The sequence below is a fragment of the Cupressus sempervirens genome, chromosome 4, assembly GCF_028749045.1.
Source record: "Cupressus sempervirens isolate cs-2001-9-10 chromosome 4, ASM2874904v1, whole genome shotgun sequence".
Taxonomy (NCBI): Eukaryota; Viridiplantae; Streptophyta; class Pinopsida; order Cupressales; family Cupressaceae; genus Cupressus; species Cupressus sempervirens.
This window is the reverse complement of record NC_143121.1, coordinates 630,747,444-630,772,950: the sequence shown is the minus strand read 5'-3', so window position 1 is coordinate 630,772,950 and position 25,507 is coordinate 630,747,444. Positions and strand designations below refer to the sequence as shown.

Here is a 25,507-nt window from a genome sequence, read left to right as displayed (position 1 = left end):
AAATGAGGCAAATGGATGGGCTTATAAGGTCTTAGAACTAACTTTCTCCTTAAAATTAACACCTAAGATCAATCTAGACATGAGACCCAAGAAGTGGACCCAAAATAGGTCTTGATTAGGGATGAACTACATCCTAAATTGTCCTAGTAAGGATGCACTACATCCCTAATTGAGAATAGATGCAATACACCCCTACTAACCAAGGCCCAAAATCCTCAAGAATCCTTCCCATCTCGAAATAGGTCCCAAATGTTGGAAATTAGATGCAATTTTTGAGAAAAGTTTGTTACATTGAAGAAAATATATTTTTAGTGATTTGATGAAGGCAAGTGAGGACATAAGTGGTTAGATCCTACCTTGAGCTTTACACCATAAAATATGAGCATTAAAGAGGGTCTATTAGGCCCCACCCTACTTTTGCTTAGGATAAATGAGAAGAATCGAGAAGAAAGTGGAAGAGATGCAAATAAATGATGATCCCACATTAAATAGGTGTTAAAACATCATTAAATTGAATTAATTTTAATTTAATATGGTACATTTCCAAAACAAAAGGTATGCTTCTTATTGATAGATATATTTTTCATGTTTAATTTCTACAATATTTTTTACTATGGTAAAAATAGATTTTAAAGAGACATAGAATCCTTTAACAAAAAAATTTATTAGTAAATTACTTTAACCAATACATTAAAAATAATAGACCATGTAGAAAAAAAAAACTAGAAACCTATAAAAAATAGAAACAAACAACAAAGAGACAACTAGAAATAAAGAAAAACACAACAAAGACCCAAGAAAAAGTTGGAAGATGTAAATGGGTAAGTGCACCAAGTTGCTAGTAAAAAAAGTGACCACATGCAAAAAAAACTCAAAATTTTGCATAACCCATGCAAATTATTTGAATTTCAAAACATTTTTTCCTTGGCAAAATGAAGCCTCAAACAAGGAATAAAAAAACAAAAAAACATCCTCATAACTTGTGCGGATTATGAAGAAGAAGAATTTTTCTTAGAAGTCATGCCAAATCTTATTAGCTCATAACCTACACACACACACACACACACACACACACACACACACACACACACACACACACACACACACACACACACACACACACACACACACACACACACACACACACACACACACACACACACACACACACAGAGAGAGAGAGAGAGAGAGAGAGAGAGAGAGAGAGAGAGAGAGAGAGAGAGAGAGAGAGAGAAGATTCATGGGTAAAAATACATAGTTGTGTCACCTTTTTGGGGCCACCCTTAAACATCACATACTAAGGGAAGAATTAAGCCTGTGAAAAAAAAGTTAACTTTGACTATTTAACACTTTTGGTCTAGGAATTAAGCTTAGTGTGTGATGTTTAAGTCATTCCCCTTTTAGGATGACTTATCGGAATGACATCAAATGCCTCACTAGCTTACCTAGAAAATATCCTTTTTTACAATCCCTCACTCACTATACAATAGTATCACTAACAATGCTATCTTATTGATAATCTTTTCTATGTCCAAATAGCTTTTGTTTTCAACTCAATTCATTACATATAAAGAGTTATATAATAAGATCTTGCATAGTTATTATAATCCAATATCATACATCACCAAACACAAATTTATGGATTTGTGTTGGATAGTGCATAACATGAGATTATGAATTCTCGTGACCTTTATTAGGTATTTCTAATTAGTAAAATTATTATACACAAAAATTAAATATGCTTCATGAGAATCCAAATATCCCTCTTTGTACATCATTGCCATCTTCAACATCGAGTATATATGATAAAAATTGATAAATCAACTGCCCAAGCTTATTAAAGAAAACTTCTCACAACTGCCTCTGAATATGTACTCATGTTTGGTATAGATAAAAAAAAAATTAAGCTTTTCCCTTTTTCCTTATCGAATGAAATGTCTAATCTATGTTTTTGAAAATGAGAAAACTATAATACTTGTGTTCTACAATCATCTTTTTTTAAGATGGAAATTTAATATCTTTGCAAACCATATTATATGTGTTACCTCCTCTTTGCAAATAAGAAAACATAAAATCTATATTAACACCCATGATTAGTATTAACAAAGACTTGACAAAACTAATACCATATTACTAAATTTTTAGTTTGTCAAGTTAGATTACAAAATGGAGACCTAAAGATATAGTAACCATGTAGTTCATAAATCTTGAGTTTAAGACAACAAAGTTCACAAAGATTACAAACCATAGACCTTGGGTTTAGACATAACTCAATAGGATTGATAAAAGCTTTGAAAAAACTATAGAACACATGACTAAGCTTTGACAATAATATGCAAAACTTGAGTATGAACTACACAAATGATATGAATATGTAAAACACAATGACCCTTGACTAGGGTTAAATGATAATCAATATAACTTATTTACATTAAGAAACATACATCATCCTTATATGAAAAAATGAGTAAAAATATACACTTAACAAATAATTGAAGTAACAATAAATTACAAAGAATGATGTTGTTATCTCAAGAAGACAACCCTAACTTGTGTCTACAATATTTGAACACAACCATGAATTTGATTATAACAAAACTAAAAAATGTGAGACCTATCTTCTACTAGTTATATGTTGAACTAGAAGGGTTCTATATTAAATGGTACTTAAGCCATAACACTTGGTGGTTTCGTAATTGAGGTTGCAAGCACAATGAGTTTTATCTTAGGGGAAATCTATATGGTTAATCATATTTGCATTGAAGAAAAATTGATATAGATGACTTTCTAGAAAGTCCTAACACATCATCCCTCATGAACATGACACGATGCAACGAATTTCGTATAGACTATTAACAATTATAAAGAATCTATTCATGTAAACCACTACTTATAAAACATAAGTTAATAAAATTAACTTGAAGATTTTATAATAAATCTTGATTAAACACTCTAATTTAATCTACTAAAAGATTGTTCTCACCATAATTGTCCTATATAATAATAAGTCAACTTTGAGTATTTAATACTTTTAGTCTACAAATCAAACCTTAGTGTGTGATGTTTATATGGCCATGTCTAAACTTTGTATTAAAAAGGTTATATGCCAATGCAGTACAGGCAGGCAGCAACAATGAGAGAGAGAGTGGGAACATGGTTGGCGTATGTAGATGCCTCTGTAAATATTCCAAAATCTCTTCTCATACGCCACACAACCCATATTTTAGTATCATAATTGCATAGAAACAAATGCCGTGTAACACTGACCTTCCAACAATTTAGGATTGCGTGCATTTGCCGGCGTGGGGAAGACCACGATTGAAGCCGATAAATGAGCTTTTCCAGGCTGAAGATCTTCCCACGAAAGCCTCCCTCTGAATCCTTGCACGCCTTCGATTCCTCTGCTTGCTTGTGGAAAACAAATGCCCGTCTATAAATACAATCAAACGTTCTTTCTTTTCTATATACTTCAAATTGGGCTGTTTTTCTATTGGGTGGTAAAGAGAAATGGTGAGCAAATATGCAGTGTTAGTGGGGTGCAATTATCCCAACACTAAAAACGAGCTCCGAGGTTGTGTTAACGATGTGACCCACATGCGTAGAACGCTCATCAGACGATTTGGGTTCCCTGAGGATAATATCAGCTTTATGATCGATACTGATTCGGCCTCTATTCAACCCACTGGGAAAAACATAGTTGAAGCTCTTAATTCCATGGTTATGAAGGCCAAGGATGGAGATGTTCTCTTCTTTCATTACAGCGGTCATGGTACCTTCATTCCGGCCAAGAAGCCACATCGGCGTCGTGGTCACACCTACGACGAGTGCATTGTGCCATGCGACTTCAATCTTCTCACTGGTACTTCCTTTCTTTCCACATTCCACCTATTCTTATTATTTTACATTTGTGCCCCATTTGTAGTATCTTGCCAAATCATATTTGTGGTTCTTTGGTGTAGGGTAGCATTAATTAATAGAATAGTCTCTTATTCATATATATTTTGGTTATATATGAATAAGAGACTACGAATTCGCATGGCACAATTCATGTCCATATATCCAAATTAATGCTATTCTATTCTATGGATCTATTTTATATCCAAATTAATGCTATTCTATTCTATGGATCATAAATAGAAAGCTAAGTATCAAATTCACCTTAGATTATGATACCCTCTTTATCACACAATTATATAGAAATTAGGTCTTCAAATCTGCAATACATTTTCTGCACAAGAGGGTGTTATCAGAATTGTGGGGAAGTAGATTTAGAGGTCACAAATTTTGTTAAAAATATATTTTCCTATTTCAACTTACAGAGAGATCTCAAATATGATTTGGTAAGATACTACAAAAGTCAAAAGACAATCTTTAGATCTTTGAAAATACAGTGATTTATTTTCAATTTTGTTGTTGTTTTCTATTACAAAACATATAGATCATGAATGCCTTCAATATAGTAATAAAATCTTGTCTTGTCAATGAATATTTGGCCTAAAATGATTTCAAATGAGTCTATCAAATATCAAGCCGTGTCTTACTTGATCAATAAGTTTTTGATTTATGATCATTCTAATCAAACTCATAGAAAAATAAGTTTGTTTGTGTATGAAATTCTTCAATCTTGTCATATCTTATGAATGGATCTTTGGTCCATGGTGCTTTTAAATTGGCCCATCATATATGAAGTGTCATTGAGTGCATGGTCTAGATTTCCCATAAGTGTCTTTCATCTTGTAATACACTCATGTTTTATCTAGTTAATAGGGTTTTCCTTCATTTTTGTACCAAATAAATCTATAAAGGTCAAATCTTGTTGAGTGCAAGACTCCTATTTTCCATGAATGCTTTTCATCTTGTAATAAAATCACGTCTTGTCTTTTCAATGAGTCTTTGTTCCATTGTTGGGTTAGATGAGTCCACTCGGAATTTGAAGTCTTTCAAAGATCAAGACTTTGACATTCTGTGAATGTTTTCTTTCATGTAATAAAATCTTGTCTTATCATGTCAATAGGTCCAAGCTTTATGGTTGGTGGTTCTAAATGAGTCCATAAAAAATCAAGCCTTGTTTAATTCAATATTTCATTCATATATAGGTGTCTTCAATCTTGTAATGAAATTTTTTCTTATCTTGTTAATGGGTCTTTAGTCCATGTGTTGGGTGGTTATGAACACTTATAAAAAATCACGTCTTCTTCAATTCCATGTTTTAGTTGACTATGAGCATCTTTTATCTTCTAATAAACTTCCTTCTTATGTCATTAATGGATCTTTGGTCTACATTGATTCTAAATGAATCCATCAAGGATCATATCTTGCGGAGCACAAGGTTTTTGTAGTGCATTCAATCTTGTATCAAAATCATGTTTTATCTTGTCAATGGGTCTTTGGCTTATGATAGTTCTAAGAGAGCTCATAAGTGATCAAGTCTCATTGAATGCAACATTTTGACCATCTACAAATTTATTCAGTATTATAATAAAATCTGCTCTTATCTTCTCAATAGAGCTTTGGCCATGATTAAGTAAGTGTGTATTAAGAATTAAAAATTGTTGAATGAGAAATGTCTTCAATCTTGTAAAAAAATCTAATCTTATTAAGAAATTTCTCATATACAATGATTCTAGACGAACCCATCAAAGATCAACGATTCTAGATGAACCCATCAAAGATCAAATCTTGTTGACATTTTACTGAAAAATATGTTTCACACAATTCTTAAGGGCCCATGAATGTTATTCGTCTATCCATTTGCGTAACAACAGTGATGGATGTTTGACACAGATGATGACTTTCGAGGAATCGTGAACAAAGTGGCGAAGGGAGCATCCTTCACGATGATGTGCGATTCGTGCAACAGCGGAGGGCTGATTGACAAAGAAAAAGAGCAAATCGGGCCACACGTCTTTCCCATCTCCAAAAAGCGCCATCGACCAGAAGCACAAAAGTTCATAGCGGTGGAATCCATAATGGAAGTCTTGAAAGAGAAGACTGGGAATCAGAAATTTGAGATTGAAGACATCAGAGTTGCTCTTTTCCATCTCTTCGGCAGCGATGCGAACTCCAACGTTCTAAGCCACGCAAAGCACTTGCTAGAGAATAATAATGGGGATGAATCTTTCCCATTGCTTACCAACAAAGCTAAGAAAGATGCAACATTGTTACTTTTACATGGGAAAAGTGGAAATCTAGTTCTACACGATAAGAAAGAAGCAGTTGATGGAGACATGGGTATTTTGTTAAGTGGGTGCCAATCTGATGAAACGTCTGCAGATGCAAATCCAAATGGGCAAGCTTACGGTGCATTCAGCAATGCTGTTGAGAGGGTATTGGCCGGGCATAGAAAAGCAATCAGCAATAAAGAATTGGTTTTAAGAACAAGGAAACTTTTGGGAGAAGCAGGATATACTCAGCATCCGTGTTTGTATTGCAGTGATGGGAATGCGGATGAGAGCTTTCTGCGCCAATAGTTTTCGTTATCCATTCTTTGGGTACACGTTACCATTCTCATGTATTGGTTGATAACTCATCTCGTAAGAAACGAACGCTCAACTAATTTAATTTGTTGAGGGTTTGAAACAATGTATATACTATACATGTACAATCCTTATTATTTATGCCATGTTTGATTATTGATTTTTATGCTTAGAAAGAATTGTTTAAATGGATCACTGCTATCTTGATGATGATGCAGATCTTCATAAAACATCTAAATACTAATTATTTTTGAATAACTATAGTTTTCATTCCCCCTTTCTATTAGATATTTTCTTGGAAAAGTGTTCTCAAATCTAAAGTTGTTAAATAATGTTATATCTTTATACAAATATTAATTTTAAATTGTACTTTTCTTATTGGTTGAAGCTGCTTTGTGGGGAGTCTCTTCTTTTAGTTATTACGAATTTTTCAAAAATTATTATGAGTACAATTTTAATGTAAAAAGTGAACAATGCATCCTTCATGCATAACATAAAAATTTTCATTTTACCCACATGTCCATTTCTGATTCTATTCCATATAATAGTTGCAATGGAAGTGAATTTATTCTAAAATATTTATTTGCATGTATTGATGTGGTACTATAATGAAGAATATGGTGCATAAATTGGTGTACATTTTCTAAAAATTGGAGAAGGCACTTTTAATTATTTTTATTATATGGTCTTCTCCATATGAGAGCTCACTCTGCTTTTGTAAGAAATTTGAGATCTCTCTGTAAGTTGAAATAGGAAAATATATTTTTAACAAAATTTGTGACCTCTAAATCTACTTCCCCACAATTTTGATACCACCCTCTTGTGCAGAAAATGTATTGCAGATTTGAAGACCTAATTTCTATGTAATTGTGTGATGAGGAGGGTATCATAATCTAAGGTGAATTTGATACTTAGCTTTCTATTTATGATCCATTTTTCCCCCTTTGGTTCGTATGTTTTCCATAAGTTGTTAGGATTAATGGTGCCTAGTTCTAGGTTTTTTTGGTTTTTTCTCAAAAGGGTTTTCTTTGCTTTTCAAGAGCTTATGTTTGTGTTTGTATACTTGTGAAATTGTTGTTTCATGATTTTAGCTGGTTTATATATTGTACACATCCCTTTTTCTTCACACATTACTAGGAGATTTTTGGAAGACATTAGCTAGCATTTATATCAAAGGTTTGTTCCAAAAATTCAAGCATTCAAATATTTAGGTTTTTTTTTTTTCATTAGGAATTATACCTTTCTCACATTCGAATATGGGGGATTCATACTTCTTCAAAGTTGTTTGATTTTTTAAAATTTTAGTAACATGAATATTATTGAGGGTTTTTCTACATAGATTTCATTACATACCAATCATGTCAGACCTCAAAAAAGCCTCAATCAAGTATAAATGGAAGTGTATTTGAACTGCTTATTGGAATAACATTCAAAACCCTATAAAGATTGAACTAGTGTGAAACTTTACCTCTGTTCAAGTATGGTTTGCAATGTTGCACAAGAAGTTCAATGGTATTTCCATTTTCTAGCAAAAGCAAGTCAACATGAACTTAGGTTGTCAGTCTCAAACTTGAAAACACACAATGACAAGTCTCTTGCAAATGTTTTATAAAAGAAAAAACAATGATCACTACTATCCATACTAGAGAACATTGTCAATTGTATTTTCTACTAGCCCCTTGATGTCTAATATTTTAATCTACAAATAAAACTAATATTCTAGTTAGATATCTCTTTGCCACTTCAATGTGGTTTCATTTTAGAATACCTCAACCCCATGTTCCCCATATAAAGTTGTTGTGAAGGAGACGTACATGTGCTCAAGAATGACCTTATTTGACATATTTTTCTCCAAACGAGCCTTAGAAGTCTACGCATCTTCACAAAGTGTTTTAGGTGCATGCTTTTTTGTAGTAGGAGATGTGCATTGATTTATCAGGATGACCACCTCCTCTGTTATTCTAGGGAGGTTGCATGTCTATCTATTTCTCAAATGAGTCCCCTTCTCTAAATTGTGTATAGTGACATGTAGTTTGTTGAGAAACTTGGGTTCTATATACCATTTAAGCTTTAAAACTACCCCTTGTCTGACTTTCTACCTACTATTTGCATATCTTAGCATATTTATTAGGTAGATTTAATATGATTGTTTAGTTGGAATTGTTAAAGTTCAAACCATAAAACCTTTATTTTAGCTTATCTTTTTTTTTTCCCCCACTTTTCTCCTTTAGATTATTATCATCATTATTATTATTTCTAACTATAAAGAAATTAAACAATCTTCTATAAAATATAGTCAAAGAAATATTAGAGTGGACTAGAAATAGTGATTAATAGAATACGATAAATTTAATTAATGTATTCCAATTACAACCATACTACAAAATTAAAATCATGTTGTTGAAAGAATGTGAAAAAATGAGCTAGGACACTCAAGAAAAGGCTATAAGAGATGCCCATCTATGCACTCAAATCTAAAACTTTAAAAATGAAAATATGGAATCCATTGAAATGTAGTCTTTTCCTAATACTAACAAGCATTGCATTTTATGGCTGAAGAAATGTTCAAGGAATTCACTTTTAAATAAAAAAATCTATGTTCTTGTTAGCAAGACTATTCTATAAATGGTGCATAGAGGAGATAGATTAAATCAAGACTATCCTTTAGTTTCTGTTTTCGAGGAGATTTCTGGGTTTTGTTTCTTTCATCATTTTATTCTAAGATCTGCAGATGGATTTTCAAAAATATTCTAGATCTATGAGTTTGGGAGCTATAATACATCTTCCTTTATGAATTTCAAGGCGAGTCTTTCATATTTTATTTCCTCTCATATTATTACCCTAGATTTACATCTTAATTGCGCTAATTGTGTTTACATAAAATGTAGATTCATATTATTTAAGCAACTAGTTCGATTTCACATTCACACTATCCTATTAAGAGCCTAAGTGAGTATATTTTTGTGTATTTCATTCCTCATTATAACTTGAATTTACTATTAAAATCCATCTTACTATGGGTCCTAGGTAATCTAATTTGGACCATAAGTAGAATCATATTTGGAAGTTCATCTCTTTCCCTCACATATACATATTTGAATGGCTAAGTGCCCCATAAAGTGGAGGTATACATCCTCTTCAATTAATTCTATTTTATCATTGAAGAGTGTCTAGGATGTTGATTCTTGGGTCTCTTTCCAATGGTCAATGGGCTTCATGGTTGTGGATTTGAATATCTAACCCTTTGATGAGAGATATGTGCATACTACTAGGATTTTCTACTATAATCAAGATTTTATGAGTTGGTCCCTATTTCTTTCTTAGAAGGTAGATATTTCTCCTTTCTCTTCTTGTATTGGAGTTTGGAAGGCTTTAATGTGGTTGTTTTTAGGCTTCATTTATTTTGACAGAGATATATGTTAACTATTCAATTTTGAAGGTGTTTTATTTTGAGTTCTCTTGTCATAAGCTTCTTCGGTTACTCATTGATTTTCTTTTTCATGTATGTTACATGGTAGATGATGTGTGTTTTTTATATATTTTTATCTTTCTAGTGTTGATACTTTTCAAAGCCCCAAATTTATTTTGGTTGGCTCAATGATTTTTGATTGGGTTCCTAAGTGCTTCTTCCTTTGGTGGATTCATATGGCTCTTCATTGGGATCCCTCTAGTCTATATTCTATTGAGGTGAAGAAAAACCTTATTTAGGTGGGCCTTGAAATGGTTTTCATATTATGGGATTGGTTTATTTTGTCCATGTATTGTTCATTATCCTACTCTTTATTAAGATTATGTCATCCCATATTGAGGTGTGGGTTTACTGGTGGGAAGAGGTGAGTGGTGTTTGGATACGTTATTCATTGTGCATTTCTTACTCTAATACTAGATGACTTCTTTCTTGTGTTGTCTCATTGAAATCCTTATTCCCTACTACTATTATTTTGGTGGGATACCATCCTATAGAGGGGGATAGGAGTTGTATTGGTATGAAAGTAATTTTGCTTGGAATGTCCAGTAAAAATTAGAATTGGGTAATAGTGCGATGAATCATTTTCAGAAGGTTAAAGGATCCATGGTAAAACCCCTTCACTTATTTTACTGTCTATTTGAGAGGAGTTTTATTTGCATGATTTTGGGTGTTGAGTTGCTCATTGTTGGTTTATTGTCCATTCAAAAACCCTTGTATGAACAATAGGTATGGTTGTGAAGTTTTTGGGTCCTTATGAAAATTCTTGAAGTTGGGGGTCCTTGTGAAAACCCATTTTTAAATTTTTGTTTGGGTAGTTTCATGGGATTTTGTGTCACTTTCACTATGTTGGTTGTTTTTAAGCTTTCATCTATATAAGGGTTTTAGGTCCTTTCAATCTCTATCATTCAAATAAAAATAATTTACATTTTTGATAAGAATATAAAAGCATAGATATACATACATACACACAATCACACACTCACACTCACACACACATGCGTGCACGCACGCACACACGTGCACACACACACGCATGCATGCGCGCACACACACACACACACACACACACACACACACACACACACACACACACACACACACACACACACACACACACACACACACACACACACATGAAAATGTTAGAATATTTGGAAAGGTAGGATGTTTTCTTGATTTGATACCTCTATTTCTCATGGATATGTCACCTTCTTTGACTAATTTGTAATTCCTCTCAATTTCAATTGAATCTTAGATCTCTGACCTTTGATATACTCTATACTTAGCTTTGTCATCTGGTCTCCTTTTATGTATACTTCTCTCAAGAAAAAAAGCATCAACAACATTTAAAGTGTTCCATATATGTCCTTTTATAGTTTCCTTTGCCTCATCACAATCTTGCCTAATTAGGATTTGGGAACTTTCCAAAATTGATCAAAATCAATGATCCAAAGTAATCCATCATTGTATTCCTTCCCGTCCTCAATTTTGTTGGCATTTTCTACCTTGTATTCATAAATTAATCAATTCAAATTCTTCAAGATATCTTTTTTTAATATTTACCTCAAATTGTGTAAACTTTTTTTCAACTGAATAGATCATGTCTCATTACATTTTGTGCCAATTCAAACTTTTACATAGCCTCTATTTGACTTGATAAATTCTATATTCTTTGTGCTAATTTTCAGTAATAACATTGCTAGGTTATATATGTCTAGATTGGTAATTTCTCTATTTGGTGATCTTCAACTAGCTCAATGATGTATTTTCCTTGGGGTATGTAGAGTAGCTCAGTGAGTACTAAGCTTAGATATCACTATAAGACTCATTCATCACCACCTTCATTGTTTAGGAAGTGTATAGCCTCAGTTATTATGTTCACCTTCATTTGGCTTTTTGACACTAATTGGCAATATGATTACATATAGGAGTAACAATATCCCCCTTTGACATTGGTGGAAAAAATATTATGTATAGAAATAAGCACAACTCCCCCTATGCATTTACTTGCTTAGTATGACCTATTTTTAAAATTTTTTTTCAAAACTATTTTTTGTTTGTATTATATCAACTCCATATAACTCAATAAAATAAACCTAATAACAGAAACATATAGAGAAAAAAATATAATTTCCCCCTTTATGAGACTGATGCCAAAATAGCTTGAAATATTAAAAAAATTACTTTGGATGCAATCCAAAGTGATCAATAAAATCCTTGTGATTCTTTGACATAATCTCTAGTGTACTATCCTAGTTGAACTTGACCAGCTCAATAATTTACTTCTCTATGCTCAGTTTGGCTACAAGATTTGTCATATGATCAACAATTGATAAACTTGGGGTAACTATGAGATCCTTGGTAACTTTGGCATGATCTTGCATCACCTCAAGATGAGGTACTAGAAATGCTTGTATTTGTTGATCTCTACTCTCAAATTAATTTCTTCTTGTAACAATTTATGCTCAAAGCCTATGGGAAATCTCACTTAGTTATGGTGCAGAGATGATGTATTTGTTGGAAAAATGTTCAGCGCTCACCTCTAGATTTTTGACAAGGGCTTAACCCCTCCTATGTATTATAAGTTGAGTGGTTGTATCAAGCATTGATAGATTGGTATTTTAGTGCAATGACAACCCCACTCTAACAAGTGGTATCAAAGCTTGGTCATAGGTTTCAAATACTTAGACCCTTGAGTAATGCTAAGGGGGAGATTGTTGGAGAAATGTTTAGTACTCCCCTTAGGATTTGTGACAAGGGTTTAATCACCTCCTAAGTATTATAATTTGAGTATTTCTATCAAACATTGATAGATTGTTTGTTTGTTGCAACACCAAACCCACCCTAATAGTATTTGGATTAGTTTTCAATTCATCTGCACTTGCCTTCATATCATTACTAACTTTTTTGTAGTTTTTTTTAACTTCACTTGTTAGTAGGGAAATATCACACTATATTTCAAACAATAGTAAAATATTCTTCAAAATATTCCAATTCAGTACCATAAGTGGACAAAGTGACTTCCTATATGGAAATCTCACTAGCAATTTTCTCCAACACTTGTCGCCCAAATTTCTTCTCTACTTGCTCCATAAGCTTTGATTGGGTATCAATTTCTGGTTCATTGAGTTTGTCCACAATTTGTATGAGCTAATCCAAAATTGGTATCTTTTCATTCAATGCAATTTTAGGCACAACATCCAACAGGGTATGTGTAGGATCATGGTGTGCCAAAATGTGGTGATCTAAAAAATATGTAGTTCTGACATGCCTCAAAGCATTTTAAAATATATTCCACACATCCTGATACCAAACCAAAAAAAGAATACCTTTATAAGTCCTATTATATCTTTACATACCAACCCTACATGGTCAAATTTAAAATTGTCCCAAAAATGTGTTTTTGGCCTATGCTTGTGTGTTTTTTTACTTCAAACATGTATTTGATGACTTTTTTTCACCCAAATTTCATGAAATGAAAAGGGTTTCTTAAGAATTCTCTTTGCTTTTCATAAATGTAATGTCTATCAAATTATCATTTTAGGAAGTAATTATTACTTATTTTCTAATTGAGTTATGTATAAAGTGTTGATTGACACATTAATTGAAAAACAACTACAACTTTCAAGTGGTAGAACATTTTGAAATCCAAAAGGTGCATCACATTCTATGCTTCTTCTACTATAAGGAAAAAAATGAAAATTAAATTTTATAGAGTTTTGAATTAGTTAAGGTGGTTAGACATGAGAGATGTTTAATTTTGAAAATACTATAGTAGAAAATTCATAATTAATTATTTATTTAGAATAAAAATACCCCCAAATATGAATCACGTTTGGTAATGATTCCACTTCTTATATCTATGATCTTATTAAAAAATATTATCATTTTATTTTGATTAAGGTGGTTAGACATACGTCTACTTCATATTTTTCTCCTAATTTTTTTTGTACTATTGCACTAAAATTCAAATTTTTGACTAATCAATTTTTTTTTTTTTTTAAAGATAAGGCTTAGTATTTTAGCAACCAAATTCAATTTCCTAGAGATTCTTTTGTCTCAACTTTTTGATAGAAAGTTCATAACAATTTGAAAATTTCATGTCAATCTGACATAACCTTGATTTGCTAATTTTTTATTACCAATTAATGGCAAAGTTTGGTTGACCATGATCCTACACATACCCAATAATATGTCTTTGACATAATGGAGAACTTGTTTTTTCTTGTGCTCCTTTTCAACATCACTTTCTCAAAATTTTTTTTTTTTTACAAAAAACTTGGTATATACAGTCATCTTTTCTTCATCCAAAGTGTTAGGATATCATGATGGTATAAAAAACACTTTATCTAATGTAAATGGGTTAGAGTTGAATTCGTGTACTTCCTTTTCTTCTTCTTTGATTTATTCCCTCATTTTTTAGTATGACTGGTGCTCATTGATACCTATAATGGAACTAGAGTTATGCAATCCTAGTTTTTTTGTTTGTGTTCCTCACTTAATTTTGTTTCCTTTTCCTTTTTCTTATCTATCTGTTCACCTTTTACAATACTAGAAGTAGTAAAAATTTGTAGTCATGGCACTTGAGGCATTTCCTCAAATTGTCTTGGTGTAATAATATTGTGTTTCTCCTCTTTCATATGTTCTTCTAACTAACATGTAGAGAGTAGATAAAACAAAATTGGATTTAATACAACATTTTGTGTATAGATAGATAGTGATGAATCTTATGGATTATTTGCAATTATACAAAACTGATTATCTTTTCTCATCAACATAATTGTGGTAAATAGATTTGACCAAACCTTATTCGTATTGCCTCCTTAAAAATAGTAGGGGCCCTTTAATCAATAGTAAGTGGTGCCTGCCTTACCCAATAATTCCCTTACTTAGAGCTTTGTGATGTAGTATTGTCTCACCTGTAGCAGAATCATCTACTTTGTACTCCGTGTAGTCTCTTCCATCTTGAGATTGTTCAATATCAACATTTGTGTTTACTTGTTTGTGTTTTTAGTGTCAGTTATTTCTCCCCCTGGTCTCTCTTGATTACTACTCAATATATACATCTCTTTGTTCTTCACTAGTGATCACCGGAATAGTATCTACAAGTGTTTGTAATAATCCAATAGATATATCTTTCTTATTTTGTGAACTCTCCTATGTCTTAGCTGTAGGATATGGTTTGATTTGTTCAATTATTGGTGCATATCCTAGCAAAATGAGAAAATGTAAGCTTGGTGGATACATGAACTTCATCCTTCTACTCAGTTCCAACCATAACATCATCATCTTTCTTCAAATTTTTAGTTGGTTCTTCATTAGGTGTATCATCAATAGTTATAGCTCTTCCAACTATATGTTCCACCATTTGATGAACAAAATCTGTCATCTCTATTGGAATTTACAAGTGGGAAGTATACTTTTGAGAGGGGGGGTGAATTAGAAGTACTTAAACTTTAACCTTTAAAACTTTTAACTTTAAAACATTGCATGCATAGACATATAGAAATAACATGTAAAGAAAATGTAAACACATAAACACATGACACCAGATATGATTACCCAAAAATCCTCCACTGAGAAGGTAAAATTGGGGTTGAGATGACACCCACAATTCTTCACTACCACAGTAATAAAGTTCACCTATCAAGGTTACATGTTTTGACCATTCTCATGATTTTCCTTGTGAAAGGCCTTCCCTATTAAAGGCTTACAAAGGATTTTTAAATCCTACCCTATTAAGGGATTTTAACACCCTATTAGAAGTGTGCCTAGCTAAAGGACTTTAGAATACTCACTTGGAATGTCACCTTATTAACATATTTATACAATGGATATTAAACCAACCTAAGTCCATAGGATTTCATTCTGCTGATGTAGTTGTTAGAAATTATAGTAGAATGTTTAATTTGATATACTTACAATATGATATTACTGATTTTAGATCCCTATTTAGTTCATCTCGATCCTCTCTGATCTAATATGAAATTGTTGTAATCTTGATCCTTTGTTCTACTAACTAATTTTGTGATTCTGACCTTCTTCTAAGTCACCTTCAACTTGATCAATTCACCCCTTTTCACTTCCTTGAAATATTTTCTAGCATTACTTCCTCACATGCATTCTCTCTTACACACTATGAAATATGGGGCTTCGTCTCTCTCTAAAAAGACTTTTGTGGCTTAGGGTTAGGTATGAATCCACAATTGAGATTCATCCAATTTTCTTGCTCAATTCCTTCCATTTTTTTGATTGGTTACATGTAGATCACATAGGGAAGACAAATAGATTCGATCTTATCTTCAAAGCTTTGAGATTTATCTATATGTCGACTCAAAAAAAGGTTTAAATAGTTGTTTGTGCCATCACAAATAGCTAAATCAATTTTGTTACTTAGCACTTCATAATAATGATGCTCGATTCATACTAAAATTCTATCTAGCTCGACACTTGAACTTGCTCGACATCTATTGTTCACTCAACACATGAAACTTGCTTGGCTCTTTCTATTTGCTCGAAAGTTACTATTTACTTGACATCTATATTATACTCAGCATATGATACTTAGCTCAGCATGAACTTAGAAAATTTCTTAAGTGTGTTGACACTCAATTGTCAAAATCAATTTGAGATCAACAATCTCTGCCTTTGACATGAGTGTCAAAAACACTTAATTATGCACAATGAGTTCATCTCCCTTAAGTATAATACAATTATAGTTTGGCATATACACAAAACTTCAAAATTTTTTGTCTCCCCCTAAGTTGATGTGCCTTTTTCCATAACCAAAATTTTACTCCTTTTACTCCTTTGAGTGGATTTTCCTTATGCTGATACTCTTTGTCTGATATGGTCTGATATACCCTATTTTTGCTTTTCTGCTTTGTACTCCCCCTTTGTTTTCTCCACTCTATTTTTTTTGGCTCCCCCTTTCACATATCTCCCCTTGTAGATTAAGTCTCCTTCTGGCCTTTTTATTTATCTCCCCCGTCTTGCAATTTCTCCCCCTTTTGTCACTTATGTCAAAGGGTCTATATGCTGATGGAGTATTTTGCAAAGAAGGTCTTATTTACTTCCATTACAATTCTTAGAGTAGCATCCTAGTTTTGTAAGGCAAATTCTAGGGATTTGATTTGTATTGCTATCTCTACTGCAAGGTGAATCAAGCCATCTAATGTTGAAAGACTAGGATCTTTCTTCAATACATTTTTTGTATAGGCTAGTTCCTTTTGTAGAATCTCCATGTGAGGGGTTAGGGTGACTTGTATTTAAACTAATTTGGCTCTAGTATTAGCCTCTTCTACTATCAATACAACTAGTTCCTTTTGGGTGAGAAGTGTTGTATGAAAGTGCTTCTCACTTTGAGCTGGATCTTTTGGCAATTGCATGCTTGATACTTTTAGATTTCTTTCCAAGCTCATTATTCTTTGGTTGGTTTCTTGTGTGAAGATTGAAGGATCACACAATTTTGTGTACAGTGAGAATATATTCTCTAGTACTATCTTCACCTTCTCAATTTTCTTTGCTATCTCTACCTATGATAGTGCTATTTCACTAGATATCTTCTCATTCACCTTTCCTTGAAACTTCTTGTCAAACCATTCCATGAGTTTTAAATTAGTCTCTCAGTCTTCATTGGTCGCCTGTTAAACAATTTTTGATAGTTGTTCCAATATTGGCTTGGTTTCATTAGGTGCCTACAAGTTGAATGCATCTAGAAAGATGTCTTTTATCTCAATTAGTGCTTGCATTTTCTTATACTCTTTTTTGAGTATCTCTTGGTTTTTCTTTCTTTCCAATTCCTTTTGCATTAGATTTATTTGATCAAGTGTAATAGTGTCCTAGTCATATTTTAAATGATTATCTCTTCATCTAATGTAGGGTCTCCATAGTGAAGTACCCTTGCAACTTTTGTAGAGCTCAAGCCTAATGCTGAGATTTGGAGTGGCATAACATTAGTCCTCCACTTCTGAGGCATTCTTGTAGGAGTCCCAGTAGTTGGTAGATTTACCAAAGTTTGAATTGCTTCTTGATCCTTTTCCTTTGGAATCTCCTTCTCCTCCTCTAATTTGTCTTTATCAATAAAAATTATTTGTGGTGGTGCACCTTGTACTTGTGCAGTAGGAATAGAAGTATCCATCTATCTTTTTTGTTCCTTTATAGACTCTTTTTCCTCTATAGTCTGAGTCTTGTGCTCAATCATCATCACTTTGATTGTGGAGTCAAACTTTGTGGATGTGTCTATTGATGTTTGCATTATAGGTTGTCTACTAGTAGCTATAGGGATAATAGAAGGTGGTTCTTGTGGATTCACCTTATCCTTTGTTAAGTTAGCTATAGCTTTCTGCAACTAATCTACACTGACCAATATAGGATTATTGCATAATTGAGCTTGTAATGTTGATTGGTCAAGGATCTTATTAAGATCCTCTATAGTCAATGGATTGATGTTCTGACCAGAGTTGTTAGGAACATCCTTTGTTGTTATTGTGTTTGCAAGTGTAGAGGTGTAATGTGGAAGGCTCAAAGGTGGCAATTGTGTGTCTAACACATTCTATTCTGTTTGCTTCTCCTCAACTGTTGTCACTTTATCTTTTTTCTATTATGTCTCCTCCACTATGTTATCTACTTTTTCTTTCTCTTCTTCTCCTTCTTTTTCATTCTCTTCCTCTTCCTCATTGTTCCTTCCCTCAAAGGGATCTTCCTCTCCTTCCTTAACAGTGGTTAGTCCATAAATCAACTTCTACATTTGAGTGGACTTCTTTACAACATCTTCAATCTTATTTTGAGGAATGGTGAATGCATTGTATTTAGGTGCAAATTTTCTCCCATACTTCTTGATAGCCTTAGTTGTTCAATTTTTTTGTAAGATCTGGCATTACTTAAGCCAATGTAGACTCTCCTATTTCCTTCTGCATGTTAAGGAAACAATGCTATTTATTTTTAAAAATAGAATATAAATCTTTAGGTATTGAATTATCAAGTTCAAGTGGGATGTTCTTGAACTTAGTTATCATGGTATAGATGGATTCCTCAACTATGTTTTGTTCTTCCCTACTTAACTTATTGAAATCAATGTTCTTCAAGCCAGTTAAGTTTGCATTATCTTTAATATTATCACAAATATTTCCTAAATCTGATTTGGTGTCATGACTTACCACTCTAAATTGGCTTGTGTCTTCTAACTTGGTCCTCTCTTCATTAGATTCTATTTATGCAACATATTTCCATCTTATCTTCTTCTGCATTGGACCTGTTTGCTCGGTAGCCTTCTTCTTCTATTTTTTTTTTCTCTTTTTCTTTTTGAGTGGTGGCCCTTGTAGTTGCTCTTGTGGCTGGGATAATAGGCTTGGCAGGGCTTGGCTTTGTAATCTTTTTGCCCTTGGGCTGAGCTGTAGGCTATTTCTGAGCTTTTCTCTTCTCAGGCTCTAGTTTAGCTAGTGCTTCCTCAACTTATTCTTCCTTGGCACCTTCTTCTTCTTCAACATCTTCTCCCATGCTTTGTGTCAAGGTAAGTGGCTCCTGGCCCTATTATTCTTCTTCATCTTCATCTTCATCATCTTCTTCACCTTCAACTCCCTCTCCAAATTTGGCTTTAAGCTTCTTAACCAATTTATCCTTTTTCTTTAGAGTTGAGGCAATTTTCAAATCCATTTCCACCTTAGACTTCACAACATCATAAGTACCAAAAGGTTTTGTTGCTTTGTTGATTTCCTCTAATAGAAATACTGTGATGGCTGCTAATGCATCATCAATGTTAATTTCATACCCCAATGGCCTTAGCCATCTCACTCTGGGTATTGCAGCTTGCATAAATGTGTAGTCAATATCTACTATGAAGAAAATGTCATTGTAATACCTTTCAACTAGGGAAACTAGGATTCTCAACCTTTGTTTCATGTTTTTTTTGAAATCCTCAAAATAGCTAGTCATTATAGACTAAAATTTGTCTCCCAATTGCTCAATGTACTCATTAATTTGTACTACCATAGACCTATTGGTCTTCCAAACTACCTTACCAAAAGAAGGAAACTCATTCTGTACATAGAAGAATATACATATCAAAATGGAACCAAATTTGTATTGAGCACCTTTTGATCTCCTTATTTCTCTTAAATTCTCATTGATTTTCTATAGCTGTAGCTCTACTAGATCATAAGTATGATCTTTCTTAACAATTTTGTAGCCTACATCTACTACAATGCATGGCACATTGTTCAGTTGACTTGATTGATAGAATTTGTGGGATATGACCCTTGCTATAAATTCTAGAAGTGGATCTTTGATGGTATCAATGGTCATGCCCCTTTGTTCCACTTAGCCCTTGTATTCTTTTCAATAGCTTCTTTTGAGTCGTTTCTTAGAGTCTTGGGCTATTCTAGGGTTGGAAACTCTGTAATCTTGTGCACAATCTATTTTGACAACTTGATAGGTCCTCCTTCTAACCATAAACATCCATCATGGATTCTGCTCAAAACGATTCTTATCCATTCAATCTTAAAGACGGTGGGGAAATCTAGGGCACAAGTTAAGTCCTTTCTCTCAATAATTTGAAATTCTTCCTCCAATACTCCATTCTAACACATTTTTTCATATGCCTATCAGATTTCCATATCTCCTATTGCTCCTACCTTGCAATTATAACATTTCCTTATGTCCTGGGCCATTACGACCTTGGGTGGAATGATTGACAATGCCTCATTATTCTTGTACACAACTTCAAGTATTGGCCTAAAATCTAGTTGCTTGACCTCATTACTAACCAATTGAACTTGAAAAGGTTACTTATCCTTGGGATTTCTAGAACAAGAGGCCATTTTGCAAAACTAGGGTTTCAAAAGATATTAAACTTCGTAACTGTATAACTTAGCTCATGAGGAATACCTTTAAATCGATGAAACAGTGCTTGGTCTTTGCTGTAATCTATGCAAAAGCTTCAGTTTTTGCTTCCCATTCACTTCTATGGTTTTCTTTTTCCTGCTCTATGTTTGTAATGACAAATAATGACTAAAAATTTGCCTTATATCCTTTGAAAACATCACATTTAATGCATGGTGCATGTAACTATAAACTCAACTTCTATACAATTTCTATTTCACTCGACACCCATCGATTTTTTTATTACTTGGCATCCACTAGAGTTACCTTTGCTCAGCCTCAATAGGAATTACCTTTACTCAGTAGATACTACTAACTCAACTTCAACTAACTTTGGTTGACAACTCAGCACACACTAGAATTTACTTGGAAATTGAAGTGAACTTTTCACACTTTGGCAATAAGATGAAAAATTTAAAATTTGACCTTGGCTTTTTCTTGATAACTTGCATCTTTATTTATACTAATTTTTCCTTTTTAGCACTTATCCTATCTTGGAATTGATGTATGATGAAACATTTAAATATCAGTCCCACATACCACTTTTTTCTTAGTTTGATGAAGTGTGACCATTAAACCCTTCAGGTGAAGTGATCCCTTCATTTGATGTGCTACATCCATCTTTCATCTTCCATGTCTTATTCATCTCTCCTATAATGTGCTCAATATCTACCTTGCCTTTTCCCTTGTTTGACTCTAAGTTAGGTGCCTTTGTCCTTGTTGGGTAGTGCTTTCTGATATGACCAGTCTTCAAACAACTAAAGCATGTATTTTGGCTCAACCATCTGCTATAGCTTCCACTAAAATGTGTTCTTATGTAATTCTCTACAATGTATCCATACTCTTGACAAGAGCAACAACTATGTCTTGTATATTGTAGTCCCAATCATAGGAATTTTCATGATTTCTTCCCTTGTTTGATGATCATGTGGACTTGGATCTGTACTCAAAGGCTTTATGTCTAAACTTCTGACAATTGTAGTAGTGTCCTTCAAATCTTGGTGCATGCATGGTCCTTGTTCTACATTCATGTGCCTGATAACCTTGTTTGTTGCACTTGTAACAATGGATCATGTTCCTTGTCTTGGCATTCTGACTATCATTCTTGCTCTTGAAAACATTAGCTATATGTCCTTTCTTTCCATAGTAATGACAATTAGGTTTAGAGTTCTTAACTTTGTCATTCCTTTGTTTAGCAGTCTTAGATGACTTGCCTTCTTAGTGCTTGTATAGCCCAATCCTGATGTGCCTTTGTTGGATCTAGGGGATTTCAGTGATTGTTAAAAGTACTTGATAGCTTCATTTGGCCTATTGAAACTTTCAAAAAACTCTTTCTCTCTTTTTAGGTCATTTTGTAGTTGCTCATTCTATGACTTCAATGTAGTTATCTCAATGTCCTTGACATTCAACTCATGATGGGCATTCATCATTTGGCTTAGGGTATCCAACTACATGTTTGAGATTCTAGACAACTTTGCTAATTTTCTCCCAATATGTTTGACAAGATTCTTTTGTCTTCTTCAATCATGGCCTTGTCTTCTATAGCTTTCTTCTTTTGCTTAGTCACCTCACATAGTAGTATTGCTTGTGATTCTTGCTCCAACTTGAGATTTTTTATCTCCTCAGCTTGTGCTCTTTTCTTGTCTATGAGATTTGCAATTGCTGCATCAAATTCACAAGAGTTACCATCTGCAAATAACTTTGTGGTATCAATCTCCTTGTATTGGGTCTCATTTTCAGCTATGGCAATCTATTTCCTTCTCTTTAGTGAGCTTCTCAAGGAATCTCTTGTTGCAGTAAGAGATGTATCTCAATCTCTTGATTTTCAATGGTCTTTCCCAACTTGTAAACCTCCATCTCAAGATCTTTTCTCCAAGCTATAAGGCTTCTCCTAATGAGAACTAGGCTCTAATACCAATTATTTGAATTTACAAGTGGGAAGTATACTTCTGGGAGGGGGGAGGGGGGGTCTGGGGGCTGGGTGAATCAAAGTACTTAACTTTAACCTTTAAAACTTTTAACTTTAAAACATTGCATGCATAGACATATATAAATAATATGTAAAGAAAATGCAAACACATAAATGCATGACACCAAATATGATTACCCAGAAGCCCTCTGTTGAGAAGATAAAACTGAGGTGGGGATGACACCCACAATTCTTCACTACTGCAGTAATAAAGTTCACCTATTAAGGTTACATATTTTGACCATTCTCATGGTTTTCCCTATGAAAGACCTACCCTATTAAAGGCTTACAAAGGATTGTTAAATCCTACCCTATTAAAGGATTTTAACACCCTATTAGAAGTGTTCCTAGCTAATGGACTGTAGAACACTCACTTGGAATGTCACCCTATTAAAGGATTTATACAATGACTGTTAAACCAACCTAAGTCCATAGGATTTCATCTTGCTAATGTAGTTACAAAGTACAATAGATGTTTAATATGATACACTTACAATCTGATATTGGTGATTTTAGATCCCTATTTAGTTGATCTCGATCCTCTCTGATCTGATATGAAATTGTTGTAATCTTGATCCTTTGTTTTGGTAATTGATTTTGCAATTCTAACCTTCTTCTAAGTCACCTTCAACTTGATCAATCCACCCCTTTTCACTTCCTTGAAATCTTTTTTGGCATTACTTCCTCCCATACATTCTCTCTCACACAGTATGAAATATGGGACTTCATCTCTCTTTAAAAAGAATTTTGTGGCTTAGGGTTAGGTATGAATCTACAATTGAGATTCATCCAATTTTTCTGCTGAATTCCTTCCATTTTTTTGATGGGTTTCATGTAGATCACATAGGGAAGACAAATAGATTCAATTTTATCTTCAAAGCTTCAAGATTTATCTATATGTCAACTCAAAAAGTAGTTTACATAGTTGTTTGTGCCATCAAAAACAACTAGATCAATTGTGTGTTACTCGACACTTGATAATACTGATGCTCAACACATACTAAAATTCTGTCTGGCTTGACACTTGAACTTTCTCGGCATCTATTGTTTACTTGGCACATGAAACTTGCTCGGCTCTATCTATCTGCTCGACACTTACTATTTACTCAGCATCTTTATTATACTCGACATATGTTACTTAGCTCGGCATGAACTTAGAAAATTTCTTAAGTGTGTTGACACTCAATTGTCAAAACCAATTTGAGATCAACAATCTCTTGTGGGGATATACTAATACACTCCTCCTCTTTGTTCTTGAGTGCAATTTTTTACTCAATCTCAATGTTATCAAGTTGAATTACTTCTTGTAGATATTTGATATTATACACTTGCTTCTAAATCATTTCTGTTTCCTCACCAACTAGTTGTAAATTTCTTGTCAAAAGATAAATAAATATTTGTTTTTAAAAAAACATATCTTTATAATGCTCCAATGCTTCACTTATGTCTTCAAGAGAAAAATTTGTTGTAAGAGCAGCTAGTGATCATTCAACCATTTTCTTTTCAGTCTTTAGAGAACATTCCCATCAACTGCCAATTCTTTGATATAGATCACCAAGAATTAGATTTCCAGTTTCCATAGGCATGTACTTGATTCTAGTCATCATAACTATTACAACATCTTTAACCTTTTTCTTGTCCTCTTCACTCATTGAATCATACATGTAATATTTAAATGTAGAAAATATTGTATTTCTTTTGATATTCTTGGTTATTTCCTCAATGGTCTCATGTCTTTTTCATACAAAAAATCTAAAAGGACTTCCTTCACTTGACTTTTCTTTCTTATCACCTTTCATAATTAATATTCTTCTCCTTTTCATTGGCTTCTTAACTAATTTTCTTGATGAATTAGTTTCCTCCTTTCTCTTTTGATAAGTATTTACTTTTGGTTGAGAGGGCTTGGTAATTCTCACTGTACCCTTTTTCAATGGTGTTGTCATTTCCTTTGTAGCTTGGGTTCTTGCTCTTGTATTATTTGGTCTTATTGCAGTGGTCAAAAGTCTTTCCTTACCTTTCTTTGTTTGTGGTTCAACAACAAGAATAGCTTTACCTTTATCCTCTTCTTCAACAACATCTTCAACTTACCTTTGTATCATCAAAGATTGGTTGTCTTCACTTGCACCGAGTTTAGTTTCCAAGTTCTCAATCATTTTCTTAGTTTTCTTAAATACCTTGGGAGAAACAAAGTTCATCTTTATCTTTTATTTTTATTTTTCATATTTCCTAAATGGTTGTGGATTTTTATAAATTGACTTGATCAATAGAGCTTCAATAGCCTCAATGTCTTGATCTATATTGATCAAGCATAATCCGTAGGTGCAACCCTAGGATTCACTACTTTTGCCAGTGTGTTGTCAGTATCAACCATAAAGAAAATATCATCAAGATATTTTTTGAACTAGCTATGGGGTAGTTCTAAACCTTTGATGCATCCTTTCCTTGAAATTTTCAAACTACTCGGTCATTACACTATCAAATTTGTCTACTAATCTTTGAGTAAACTCATCGATTTGGTATATAAAATGAGTATCTATTCTCTAATTTACATGTCCAACAAAGAGAAAATAATTTTGCAAACATAGTTACACCAACCTAGGGAATGGGGGGGGTGTTAGAATAGGGGGACACGTTTTTAGGATGGGGGGACAGAGGGCCCTTAATTTAGGAATGGTGGGGGGACAACATGGGGATGGTGGCAGGGGACATGAGGGG

The 25,507-nt window shown here is 33.3% G+C and overlaps 1 protein-coding gene across 1 annotated transcript; it reads left to right on the top strand.

Moving 5' to 3' along the window:
* The first annotated feature begins 3,129 nt into the window (after nt 1-3,129).
* On the top strand, nt 3,130-6,640 carry LOC149562816 (metacaspase-9-like). Its single transcript, XM_089826269.1, has 2 exons — nt 3,130-3,859; nt 5,785-6,640. The coding sequence occupies exons 1-2, from the start codon at nt 3,508-3,510 to the stop codon at nt 6,468-6,470; spliced, it is 1,038 nt and encodes a 345-aa protein (XP_089682395.1). The 5' UTR covers nt 3,130-3,507; the 3' UTR covers nt 6,471-6,640.
* The last annotated feature ends 18,867 nt before the right edge of the window (nt 6,641-25,507 follow it).

What these genes read in the sequence shown, in the direction of transcription:
- LOC149562816 (XM_089826269.1), top strand. Translation starts at nt 3,508, where the DNA reads ATGGTGAGCAAATATGCAGTGTTAGTGGGGTGCAATTATCCCAACACT. An exon ending in CGACTTCAATCTTCTCACTG is followed by an intron (nt 3,860 to 5,784) that starts GTACTTCCTTTC and finishes TGTTTGACACAG; the next exon opens with ATGATGACTTTCGAGGAATC.